This window comes from Lipotes vexillifer, unplaced genomic scaffold (assembly GCF_000442215.2).
Source record: "Lipotes vexillifer unplaced genomic scaffold, Lipotes_vexillifer_v1.1 scaffold313, whole genome shotgun sequence".
Taxonomy (NCBI): domain Eukaryota; kingdom Metazoa; phylum Chordata; class Mammalia; order Artiodactyla; family Lipotidae; genus Lipotes; species Lipotes vexillifer.
In genome coordinates this window covers 39,855-53,687 of record NW_006781950.1, presented here as the reverse complement: position 1 = coordinate 53,687, position 13,833 = coordinate 39,855, and the positions used below count along the sequence as shown (strand labels likewise).

Genomic DNA, 13,833 nt, shown 5'->3' with positions numbered 1-13,833 from the left:
GAAGAACGCTGGGAGGTGGGGGGAGCAGCAAACAAACAGCAGGAAAATCTACCTCTCAAACAAAGGAAGGAAAGGTATTTTTTTGAGTAGTTACTGTGTTCTAAGACCTGTTGTTAGGTATTTTACATCATGACCTCATATAATCCTCACAGCAAATTTGTAACGTGGATGCTATGATCCTCAATTTAAGATGAGGCAGTAGGACCTCCCTGGTGGTCCAGTGCTTAAGACTCTGTGCTTCTAATGCAAGGGGCCCAGGTTTGACCCCTGGTCGGGAAACTAAGGGATCCCTGCAGAGTGGCCAAAAAAAAAAAAAAAAAAAAAAAAAAAAAAAAAAAAAAAAAAAAAAAAAAAAAAAAAAAAGGAGGCAATAAAAGCTCACAAAGGCCAAGTAACACACAAAGAATCATGCAGATACTAAATGACAGAAATCAGATTCAAAGCCTTTTGCCCAAGCTTAGTCTCTGCTCTATACACTACTACTATTTCCCAAGAACCTACATTAAACATACAACAAAATAAAAACTTTCTTCGAGGTACACAGATTACAGGAAAGGGGAAGGAAAACACAATATAAGAAGGGAGATAAGAAAGTCAATTTAATTTTGTTAAGTAAGTATGGCCAGGTTGTCATGGTAGTAAAGAGAGTGAATGGCAGAGGGTAGGTAACTAAACTGGATATTGGAAGACGAGCTGGCCAGGAGTTAGCTGAGGAGAAAATAGCAAGAACAGACCCACAGAGAGAAGAGAAGAGACTATGAATTGAGGACCTGTAAGTTGGTCGGTATTCATTCACTGATTTAATAAATATTTCCTGAGGGCCTACTCTACACCAAGACCCACGGATACAGTAGAAATCAAAACAGAAGTGTCTCCCTCCGTGGAGCATACAGCTTAGGAAAGATTATTCAAAGAATTACACATATTATAATTACAAACTAGGACGTGCTGCAAAGGAAAAGCAAAGGGTGTTATGACAGCATCTAAAAGGGGGACCTTCCTAGGGACAGTGGGATGATCAGAGATGGCTTCCCTGGGGAAGTGACATCTAAACTGAGCTGAAGAATAAACACGCATTAACTAGGTGTGTGGATGGTTAGATGAGACAATCCAGGCAACAGGAATAGCATATACAGAGCCCTTGAGATAACAGAGAACAAGGTATAGAACCAAGAGAAAACCAGGGTGGCTAGAGTATAAGCACAAATGAGAAAGTGGGAAACGAGGCTGGAAAAGTAGGCAGGTCAAACCACATACGGTCTTTAAGATTACATTCAAGACTTCAGAGTTTGTCCCAAGAGCAAAGGGAAGCCAGTGGAGATTTTTGATCAGGGTCTGATAAAATAAGAATTGTATTTTGGAAGTGTCTGTTCTCAGGTGTTATGAACATCCAGTCCATAGATACCAAAGGGTCTGTGCATAGAATCCAGGAGTCCATGAACTTGGATGGGGGGGAAAAATCTTTATTTTTCACTAGCCTCTAAATAAAATTTAGCACTTCTTTCTGAATATAGGCCTTTTAACTTTGTCGCAATACAAATCTCAAATACGTTCACATTATATTTTGTTATTGTAAAATTCTCAAAATAATGGTTTTGCCTCTCATAACATCATTACTTTAAAATTGTGGAAGTTTGGGGAAGCATTGCTAGATCTTGTTATGTAATACATTAACAATAAAGCACAGATACTATAATATCACAAGTTTTTTAAAAATAACATCAAAATAACATTTTGATAACTATTGGTTTCCTTTGTAGTTACACATTTTCAAATGCTATTCTCCGAAGGAGTCTGTAGGTTTCACCACAACTGCAAGGGGTACATGTCTTAAAAGAAGCCTAAGAATCCCTAACAGAGGGTAGAAATTGGGGAAGGGCAGAGAGAAGGCAGAGAAGCAATCCACATAAGATGATGGAAGCTTAAACCAGGATGGGAGCAGTGCTGGTGGAGTAGAGCAATTTGAAAGATATTCAGAAGGTAAAAGTGACATTAGAGACTCTTTTCAAATGTAATTTTCTAAGAATATTTACTGTTATAAAAATACTTATCATATAATGGTAAATAAAAATGCAGTCTAAAACTATCTCTACAGTATAATGCTGACTGAAATTCTACTGTACACAGAAATGACTGGAATGATGCAAAGTATTTTAAAATGTTAAACATGGTTATCACCGGGGAATGAACAGCAGCAAAAACGTTTATTTTTTTTCCTTAGGACTTCTCTAAATGTTTCCATATTTTATAAAGTGACTAGCAGAAAAAGCATAATTTTAGTTATTTTTGGAAATTTTCTTCTCTTTTCTTTTCTCTTTTTCTTTTTGGCCGAGCCACAGGGCATGCAGGACCTTAGTTGGCCAGGGATACAGCAGCAAAAACGTTTATTTTTTTTCCTTAGGACTTCTCTAAATGTTTCCATATTTTATAAAGTGACTAGCAGAAAAAGCATAATTTTAGTTATTTTTGGAAATTTTCTTCTCTTTTCTTTTCTCTTTTTCTTTTTGGCCGAGCCACAGGGCATGCAGGACCTTAGTTCCCCGACCAGGGATGGAACCTCGAAGCCATGCTCACCCCACCCTCACCCAACGCCCGCAGTGCAAGTGCAGAGCCTTCACCTGGACGGCCAGGGAAGTCCCTGCAAATTTCTTAATGATGGGGAAACGCTTACGATACATTTTATAGTGAAAAAGTATATAAAATTGTACATACAATATGATCTCAACCATATAAAAAATCTATAGTCAAATTATGGGTGATTTCTTTACACTATCAGATTTTCCACATTTTCTTTAGCAACCATGTATTACTTTTATAAATTACATTATTTTTAAATGGCACAAATGGATAATTAGCTTTGGACAGAAGGAAGGATTCTTCAAGATTTAAAATAAGAAAAAAGAACCAAGGTTTGTGATGGACAGAGTCTACTGGTGGGGGAACAGGCTACTGAGGGAGTTCACACGTAAAGGACTCCATAGTCTCAGCAAAGCAGGAGGCTAGGACATCTACAGCAAGCAAAGGGGTTGGTAGGACTGGCAGTACTAGAATAAGGGTGAAGGTCTGCAACAGCCCTGTGGGAGCACAGGGAACTGTGAGGCAGTGCACAGGGCTTGGCTAAGGGTCTTTAGAAACAAAAAGGAAACGGTATGGATTAGTATTGTTCTCAACCTTTGTAAATGATTTGCTGAGCTTCTTAAAAATGTCAGGTGCCCCTCCCAGTGATTCAGTGTGTCCAAGTAAAGGCCCAGTAATCTGCACCTTAAACAAGAGGGAGTGTTTCAGGTGAGTTCAGATCATATTTTAGGAAATGCTGGTTTAGTCTGGTCTGAAAACAATGGACAAATCTACTGATACATAAAATGTCTTCAGGTTCTCTCTGCTCCCATCATTCCAACTTACATAGGGAGTCTAGATGTTAAGATTTTTGTTTTGTTTTTGTTTTGTTTTAGAATTTCAGGAGAATAAAAATCAGCTTAGAGGGACTTCCCTGGCGGTCCTGTGGTTAAGGCTCTGCGCTTCCACTGCAGGGAGCATAGATTCAACCCCTGGTAGGGAACTAAGATCCCACAAGCCTTGCAGTGCGGCCTGCCCCGGCAAAAAAAGAGTAAAATTCAGCTTCGAAAGACAGGTAAGAAAAGAGTAGGAAAGACAAAGACACACTAAAATATACAGATGGTCCCCGACATACAATTTTTCAACGTTACCACGGTGCAAAAGCCATAAGCGTTCAGTAGAAACGGTCCTCTGAACTTCTTATCTTGATCTTCTGCTGGGCTAGCGTATGAAGTACGACACTTTGTGACGCTGGCAGCGACAGCAGCCGTAGCCCACAGCCAGCCATGGGACCATGACAGCAAAGAGCCCATAAGCTTACAACCATTCTGTACCCAGACAACAATCTATTTTTCACTTTCTGCACAGTATTCAATAAATTACACGAGCTAGTCAACACTCTATTATAAAATAGGCTTAGTGTAAGGTGATTGTGCCCAACTGCAGGCTAACACAAGTGTTCTGAGTATGTTTAAAGCAGGCTAGCCTAAGCTATGATGTCCAGGAGGTTAGGTGTATTTAAATGCATTTTCAACTTATGATATTTTTCAACTCACGATGTGTTTATCAGGACATAACCCCATCGTAACTTGAGGAAGATCCATATACTATTATCTGTATGATAGAACGCCAGGACAAACTACCTTACCTTTAGCAGGAGAGCAAAGTTGCTCCGCAGAGAATTAGTCACACCATTTTCGTAAAATTTTTTCCTCATGAGGTTTTCGGTCACGTTCCCACTCTCAGACTGATACCTTAATAATGACTTTAGCATGGTTTCAAAAGGGTCCGCTGAAACAGACAAATTAAACATTTCAAAGGCAAAGTAATCACTCAAAAAATAAATAAATAAATCTCCAGCAAAAGAACAGAGATCAGGGAGGTACGGGACTGTAGCCAAGAGACTATGAACTTTTTTTCACAACTCCCTTGTCTTTCCTAAATGTGAACAGTTCAAGAGGCAATAAAAATTGGCAAGAAAGGGCTTCTCTGGTGGCGCAGTGGTTGAGAGTCCACCTGCCAATGCAGGGGACATGGGTTCGTGCCCCGGTCCGAGAAGATCCCACGTGTCGCAGAGCGGCTGGGCCGGTGAGCCATTGCCACTGAGCCTGCGCATCCGGAGCCTGTGCTCCGCAATGGGAAAGGCCACAACAGTGAGAGGCCCGTGTACCGCAAAAAAAAAAAAAAAAAAAATTGGCAAGAAAACAATATTCTGACTGGGAATTTCACTGTAAATCATTAATACTGACATAAATTTTCTACTCACATGACAGCAATATCTTTCACTTTGTAAAAAAAAGCACACCACTGATTTTTAAAGCAAAATTGATTTTGTGTATGTAACTGTCAAGTATTACAGTTAAAATTATTTAGCTGAATCCAAAAATTTCTTTTCTTTTCTCCTTCATTCATTTTTAAGTGTTTCTTGTTTCCTGGTTTTTTTTTTTGGTGGCAGCGCTGTGAGGCTCGCAGGATCTTAGTTCCCCAACCAGGGATCAAACCCAGGCCCCTTGCAGTGGAAGCACAGAGTGCTAACCACTGGATCGCCAGAGAATTCCATAAGTGTTTCTTTAATGACTATGTTTCCACATACGCAAAAATACACTGTCATTGTAAATAATTAAAACATAGATACATACAAAATAAATTCATCTAAATCTCACCACACAGAAATAGTCACTGTTAAATATCTGAGATTTTTTTTTTTTACAGCTGTTAACATTTCTCACCAGAGAGAGACAGACAGAAAAATCTGTCAGATTTTGCAAAGAACTACAGTCCCTTCTTTCAGAGCACGTCTCTCAGTTCATTAGTGTGATCATTCGAACACCATTTACATGCTCCTCCACTTCCTCAGCACTAGACTATAAATTCCATAGGAGCAGAGGCCATGTCTGGTTATACCCATCTTTGTATTTCTTAACGGAGCCATCCTTCCACGTTGCGGAAATTTTGTGATTAAGAAAACAGACCAATGGGCTTCCCTGGTGGCGCAGTGGTTGAGAGTCCGCCTGCCGATGCAGGGAACACGGGTTCATGCCCCAGTCCGGGAAGATCCCACATGCTGCGGAGCAGCTGGGCCCGTGAGCCATGGTCGCTGAGCCTGCGCGTCCAGAGCCTGTGCGTCCAGAGCCTGTGCTCCGCAACAGGAAAGGCCACAACAGTGAGAGGCCCGCGTACCGCAAAAAAAAAAAAAAGAAAAAAAAGAAAACAGACCCAGCCCAGAGAGCCTAGCTTCAAGTCCCAGCTTCATCACTAATTAGTTGTGTGACTTTGGGCAAATGACTTAGCCTCTCTGTTCATCAGTTTTCTCTTCTGTAAAGTGGGGATAATCATAATACGTACTTCATAAGGTGTTCTGAGGATTAAATCAGTTAACGTGTGTAAGGTCTTACAATAGTGCTGGCATATAGAAATCGCTATATGAGTATCTGAAGAACAAAATAAAATAAACCTATATCATCATATTAACGCCTGAATGTATCCTTTAATGCAGCCATTAAAAATTTTTAAGTTTTAAGTTTTTATTATGAATGATACTAATGTCTTTTCTCATCTATGTGATTATCAGCTTATGATAATTCCTTAAGTCAAAGGTCACTGCCAACCTTCTCTCCAGATAGTTTGTAAAACATTTATACTCCATGTTTTTCCATTCCCTCAACAACAATGAGTTTTGCCAACATTTTTCATCTCTTCTAGTCAGATAAGTGAAAATCTCATTTTTATTTGCATCCCACTGATTATTAGTGAGGTTGAAATCCTTTAATTTGCTTATTGGCTATTTTTGTTTCTTCTTTTTTAATTACCTTGTTTTTGCCCATTTTTCCACAATTGCATTTTACTTTTATTTTCTTATTAGTTTGCATTTACTTTATATATATATATATAGGTGGGAAATAGTTCCCCCATCTCTCTTTTAAACTTCTTCATGGTACCTTTTTATTTTACAGAAATATAGTATGTGGCCAACATTTTCCTCTCTCTTTTTCACGGTGTTTTTTATCGTACTGAAATTTTTTCATTTTTATGTAGACAGATTTACCCATCTTGTGATTGATGGCTCTTAGATCTCATGTCAGGGTACAAAAGGGCTTATCAACAACCCCCTCAAAAAAATTTAAGATTTAACCATTTTTTCTTCTATTACTTTTATGACCCCAAATTTTAATCATTTCTAATTTATTCTGATATAAAGAGTGAGACAGGGACTGAGATTTATTTTTTCCAAATAGCCAACTAGTTTTTCCAAACCATTTATTACCTTTCCCCTTTATCATAAAATGCTACCTTTATCATATATACTCGGTTTGTCTACTGGGCTACCTATTCCATTCCATCAATCCGTCTAGTCCTATCACAGTACAAGATTCTTTAAGTTAATCAAGTTTTATAATACACTGTTCGACCTGATGGTACAAGAATCTCCTGCACTAATGTTCTTTCTAGATGTTTCTTAACTGCTCTTGTACCTTTACTCTTTCAGACGTACCCTGGAACTAGTTTTTCAGGTTCCAAAAAAATCCTGTTGGCATTTACACTGGGATTTTTTTCATACATATCTATAAACTGAAGGAAGAAAATAATCATTTTACAATACTGTGTCTTAAATGAAGTAATTAATATAAAGACTTCAGCACAATGTCTGGCATATAATACAAAGTATTTAATAAATGTTAGCTATTCCTAAGAACAATGTATGGATCTTCGTTTATAGACATCTACTCTAATTAAAAAGAAAATTAAACTTACATGTCTTATTGGGGTTGATGTGCTGCTTTAGCACATCAACACTGCCCAAACTAACCACAAGGCGCCTGCCAAACCAGAAAGAGACCACAGGCCCATATCTCTCATGCAAATTAACCAGGAACTCGTGCAAACTTCCACTGTTCACAATATCTGGAAGATTACCATCTCTGAAAAAAGAGCAACATTTGACAAAATAATCAATTTAACATGGAAGAATCAGAAGAACAATACTAGTTGATTCTCAATTAACTGTGTCAACAGATGAGAGCAAAAATACACAAAATTCTAATGACTGCAAAATCCAAAACTGAATTATATTTGACAGTTATATTTGGATATGGATTTGCTGATATTCTGAGAATTCGGCAGTTATATTTGGATATGGATTTGCTGATATTCTGAGAATTCATAACACTTCATACCAAATAAAAAAGCTACAGGAGGAACATCTGACTTAGACACTGGAAAACTATCCAATTTTTGCAGCAACTCATTCTGAGATAGCAGTGGACACCGTCATTGGCTATTAAATCACAGGCTAATTTAAATCAGCTATGGCAACTTTTTCTTATTTCCTTCTTTCTTAATCCTTTCTTTCTATTTTCAACACTCTCTGGCTAACAGAAGTGAAAGAAATTAAAGGTTTTGATTTATACAGGCTTCCTTTCTGTTCTTAACAAAGTTTAAGTAGTATGCCCAGAGATAAGTTTAGAGAAAACAAAGGAATGAAATAAACTGAGTAATCTAAAGATATGGTTTAGTTTTGATCCAAAATTAAGAGTTGACTCTACTTGATTTAAAAAAAAACAACTTACTTTTCTTCTGTTGGAGTAATCCCTGGAATTCCTGCAGCTTGTCTGGAAGCCTTAGGGAAAAAATTTTTTAAAGTTTAGTATAATGAATTATCACATATCCCATAAGTCAGATGCGTTTTCCCAAGACATCTGCAGGACCTTAAATGATGGTTTTCCAAATTGGTTGAATCTCAGAGATTATTTCTATATTAAAATACAAAAACTGGATTCTTTGTATTAAAAAGCATTATCCTAACATTCCTCCTATCAACTAAACTAAGGTGTTTGAAGAATTTAACATCCATTCTTCATCAATTAATACATAATCAAGTACATTTTTCTTTGTTCTGAGACTATATATGGTCCTATCTGTCTTGGCTTTCAAAAAAAATCAATGTCATGATTATAATAGTTTCATTCCTAAAACAGTTCTCCTCTTTCTAGTCAAAGAACTTACCAAAATACAATGTCAATGCTTTAATGCAGTTATTATTATCAGGGTCATACAGTCAGAAAGGTGTCTGGTATAGAAATAAATAACAAAATAATTCATAGCAAATTGTTAAAGTGACAACCTCTGAAGAATGAACTATGAAAAAGTCAGGGGAATTTTCATGTTTTACAATTTTGTACTGGGTTTATGGTTGCTGGGTTTAGAGGTTAGTGTCTTTTTTTTATTTTACAACAAGCGTAAGATATCTTGTAAAACTATTTTTAAATAAACTAAATATTTACAGGAAAAATAACCTAAAATAGTCAACTCCAGAATCAATTCTGAATTTTGTCAATGATTTTAGCTAGTATTAACCAGAGTTTATTTGTCTGACATTCTGCCCTTTTCCCCCCTACTTAACATTATACAAATAAATGAATATTTATTTATTTGAACATTTAAAGGCTAAACAGTGTTCCACTATGTATCCACAATTATGTAATCATCTTCCTGCTATAGTGTTATAAAACATCTAGGCTATTTCTTTCTTTCATTTTCTCATTGTTATAGGTAGTGCCATGAAAATCTTTATACAACTTTACTTTTTTCCTCCTTTGGGGTATGTACGCCAAAAGAGAGATACTAGGTTGAATGATACTAACTGAAGAGTTTAACAGTTTGTACTAAATCCTATAAGAATACTATCTAGGGGCTTCCCTGGTGGCGCAGTGGTTAAGAATCTGCTTGCCAATGAAGGGGACACGGGTTCAAGCTCTGGTCCGGGAAGATCCCACATGCTGTGGAGCAACTAAGCCCGTGCACCACAGCTACTGAGCCTGCGCTCTACAGCCCGCGAGCCACAACTACTGAGCCTGTGTGCCACAACTACTGAAGCCCACGCACCTAGAGCCTGTGCTCTGCAAAAAGAGAAGCCACCGCAATGAGAATCTTGTGCACCACAATGAAGAGTAGACCACACTCGCCGCAACTAGAGAAAGCCCATGTGCAGCAACAAAGACCCAACGCGGCCAAAAATAAATAAATAAAAATAAATTTAAAACAAACAAAAAAAAGTAGTAGTCTGAAGTGATAATCTTTTCAAAAAAAAAGAATACTATCTAGGTAATAGTATGTGCAACTTGCATTTAACTGATGACAATGAAACCTACAATGTAAAATTTTGTCCTACAGTCTCATCAATAATGGAAACTTGTCAAGTTTGATATTATAAAAAGTGGGGAAAAGGATGGAAGGAACTCAATTAGAAAAAGAAAAAGTCAGTCATATAAAAAAAGCCAACTTTTTATTTTCTAGGCTGAAATTACTGACAGAAACAAGTTTCCTGACTTCTCTTTAAACATGGTAGATTGATAACACTCATCAATTATCTCTTCCTGATATCCCACAAAATGAAAGTGAAGATATAAAAAACGAGAAAATACCGATAAAGAGAATAGGAGAGGAGACAACAGTGGACGAACAATCCAACCAATTTTGTTGGAAGTGTTAAGCTGTTGGAGCAGTGATTAATTGACGTAGTTGTGAGGCCTCCTCTGGGGGTCTGCAGAGGAGAATTCCCGCAAGAAGCAATCAGATTTGCACTCAGTAAGCAGAAAGGCAGGGTAAGACGCAAGATTTTAACAATTAGCAAAAAGCCAGTATACAGATCCCTCAGACACCATTCTTGTGATTACCATCCTTCTGGAAAGAGACCTTGAGACTACAGATTCAGGAACAACCGGCTGGTGGGTGGTGGCCCCTATAATTCTAAGGGAAAATTATTTCCAACTTAGGATTTTATACTAAGCCAAACTATCATTCAAGTTTGAAGCTAGGACAGCAAGATTTTCACAAAAGCAAGATCTCAAAAAATGTATTTTCCATGCACACTTTCTTAGGAAATTACTGGAAAATGATGCATCTGCAGCAAATAAAGGAACTGAAAGAAAGAGAGAGAGAGAGACTCATGTGGCACCTAGGAAATAGGGTATCCAACACAGGCAAAGAGAATACCAATTCTGAGAGTAAAAGGACAAGAGCTATGCAGCCGAAGGAGATGATAACCACTACTGACTAGGGAAGGATGATGGAAGGCTCCATAATAGATATTTTCAGGGGAAAGGAAATACAACTGATGTCTCTGAACACTTGAACAAGTTCACTGAGTGTTACGACAGAAATGTCGAAATATCTGCCGAAACTACTGATAGGCAGCAGTGAAGAACCTCTAAAAATGTGCAGGTACTAACTACAACCCCTCCTCACCGCACTCATCATATCTCTACAGCTCCAGCAGCAGGCATGCAGAGGGCGCCTCAGAAGGCTGTGCTCTTTGGATAAGACAGCTCCTACACCAACCTCCACCCTTCAAGACGAGAAATGAAGAGCGAGCCCCAGAACACCAGGCAAAATGCTCTCCTGCCCTTTACTATATCCACATCTTCCACATAGCTAGATTGATGAGATCCCCAAATTGGCATGCACCTGGCAAGACCCTGCCAAACTCCCTGATAATCGTAGCCTCACCACTATCATCTACCTTGAGACCATCCAGAATGTTACTACGACCTTTTTCCTAACCTACATTAGACAGCACACTAAGCCCAGGACTACCATCCCTAGGTCTTCCCTCGTCCCCCAGACTCCTATTCCTACAGAAGTTTATCTTCTTTCCTGACCCATCTGTCCCCAAGTCAAAACTCCACCTGATCTCAGCCACTCATTCCTATGATTGTACACTAGGTCTTGACATTACCAATAACTTCACCATCTCCAGAGTTTTAACATCAAGCATCCAAATCTCCAAGCACCTCCTATTTTTCCTTTTCACTATTTTTAACATCTTGACTCCAAAAACTATTTTTACCCCAAAAGGACTTTTAACCCACCCACTCATATACTCATTTTCCACTCTCTCCAGCTGAGATTCCATGGTCCATTATAACCACTCCCTTGCCCTATATCCTTTTGTCAAAAGCACCTAGTAAAACACCAATTCTAATTAAACCCAATATTCTGTCAACTGCCCCTGATTCCACATAGATGAAGAAAAACTGCTGGGAGGGCTTCCCTGGTGGCGCAATGGTTGAGAGTCCGCCTGCCAGTGCAGGGGACACGGGTTCGTGCCTCGGTCCGGGAGGATCCCCACGTGCCGCGAAGCGGCTGGGCCCGTGAGCCACGGCCGCTGAGCCTGCGCGTCCAGAGCCTGTGCTCCGCAACAGGAGCGGCCAGAACAGTGAGAGGCCCGCGTACCGCAAAAAAAAAAAAAAAAAAAAAAAACTGCTGGGGAAAAACACACCCATAATGACTAGTCTTATTTTAATTTCATGACCTTCAAGTGAGTTGCCTGGAAATCTCATTTCCCTACTCCCGCACTCTCCTAACCTTCCAGATGGCTATGTCTCAGAAAATAAGATTCACTGAAAGTTCCAGACTGTGCAGTTGCAATACTCCAATCCAATCCATTTACCAGCGAGAATATTTAAGGTGTTCTGTCATTGCCAGTGATGTATTTGGCGCTGTGCTGCTGCTTTACAACTTCTACAAAACCACCACCTTGCTTTGTAGATGATCCCTCATCCATTAGCTCCTTTGTTTTCAGAACCACCTTCTGAGGCTGAAGAAGAAAGCCGGAAGGAGATTCAGAGATAAAGCCCTCCGCTAGGTGAAGCTCACAGCTAACCTCCCCCTGCACAGGGCTCCTTCCACGACCGCTTTATTTAGCCCGTGAGGCCCTGCGAGGAGCAAGACCCGGTCTGGGCCTTAAGGACTTTGGATTTCAGGAATGAAAGTTGAAAGACAGGTGGAAGGGTAGACGACAAAAGAAACACTGGGGGAGAATCCTTGGGAAAGGGGAAAGGCGTGGAGCAGCCTGGAGTTTCCTCCCAAGCACACTAGAAAATGGAACTGGAGTGGGCAGAGTTACTGCCCGAAAGCCACCAAAGCGCTTCAGACCCGCCCTTAACAGTGGCGTGGCGAGGGCAGGCGCAGGGAGGCCGGGCCCGCGGACCAGCCCTCAGCCCCCGGCGGCCGCACCCGCGATGCTGAACCACCTGCCCGCCTCACTCGGCGTCGGAAGGCGGCCGTGCGGCCCGCGCCCCTCTGTCCTCAGCGCCAGCCCCGTGAGCGCCCGCAAAGCGTCACATGCCCCGGAGCTGGACTGAGCCGGAGCCGCAGCAGGAGCTCTCCCCGCACCCCCTCCGGGCCCGCCCCCTGCGACCCGCCGCGGGCAGGGCGACGTGGATGCGGGCGAGACCGAGGCCGAGCCGGCGGTTACCGGGTAGAGGTAGAGCACCGCTCCCACCAACACCAGCAAGAAGGTGACAGCGAAGATCGCGAAGTCCAACATGGCTTCTCCGCCCGGGAGCCACGTCTTCGTTCCACGCTCGGCAGCAGCGCCTCAGCGTGCTGGGACCCGCGCAACGGAGGGGTGTGCGGGGGCGCCCGCGGGACGAGCGAACGAATGGGCCGCTGGGGGCGTGGCCTGGGCCGCCAGGGCTGGCGAGGGGAGCAAGGGAGCGCGGAGGAGCTCTGGGAGCTGGGAGCCGCGCCCCGAGGCGGGATTCCGGCGGACGCGACTCCAGGCACCCCCGAGACTCCAGACACGCCCACGACTCCGGGATCGAGTTGCTGGGGGAGGAGGAACCCTGGCTTGGAGAAAACATTAGGAGTTATCATCGCTGTGCCCCGACCAACACTTTTCCAAGTAGATTTAAAATATATGTAATAACAAAATGTAGCTGAACTTAATTATTGCACATGTCTGGGTGTTCTATAATAATCTAGTGGTGTTTGGATCAAATATAAAATATAGATGCATAATTCACACATTATATATTTATTTCATAAAATTTATTTTTCTTCCCTTTACTTCAGAAGAATCTCTATTTTTAAAGCCAAGATTTTTGACATTTGTCTTCTGTCTGCAGAAATGCCAAATTATCCTGTCTTCGGTCATTGTGGTTCTTGGATAGATTTTTTTAAAACAATCTCAGGCTTATTGAAGGATAATTTATGTATAGAATAGTTTTTTTAATTCTTTCAAATTGAAGAAATTTTGCTCTGTTGAGGCAGTAGCAACTGGAATTATCAATAAAATTTTTAAAGTAATCTTTAGCTTCAGAAATGAACAATGACTTTTATCTATTGTGTTCAACTGTAATGGAGTTGTTGCATATGGTAACATTGTTATTGCAGCAAATATTATAAAAGTTTAAATTTATCATAACAATTGTATCACTTATATTGTGATTCTCACCATCTCTTAAAGCGATAACTAGATCTGTAGGGTAATATAAA

General features: G+C 40.4%; 1 protein-coding gene across 1 annotated transcript in view; it reads right to left on the bottom strand.

The window, feature by feature from the left end:
* The window catches only part of CYP20A1 (cytochrome P450 family 20 subfamily A member 1), a 72,696-nt gene extending 59,813 nt beyond the window's left edge, over positions 1–12,883 (bottom strand). Inside the window, exons 1-4 of the mRNA XM_007454874.1 lie at positions 12,812–12,883; positions 8,124–8,173; positions 7,309–7,475; positions 4,205–4,347 (exon numbers count right to left, since the gene is read on the bottom strand). Coding sequence (XP_007454936.1) covers positions 4,205–4,347; positions 7,309–7,475; positions 8,124–8,173; positions 12,812–12,883 — 432 coding nt within the window. The remainder of the gene's footprint in view (positions 1–4,204; positions 4,348–7,308; positions 7,476–8,123; positions 8,174–12,811) is intronic.
* Positions 12,884–13,833: the final 950 nt, after the last annotated feature.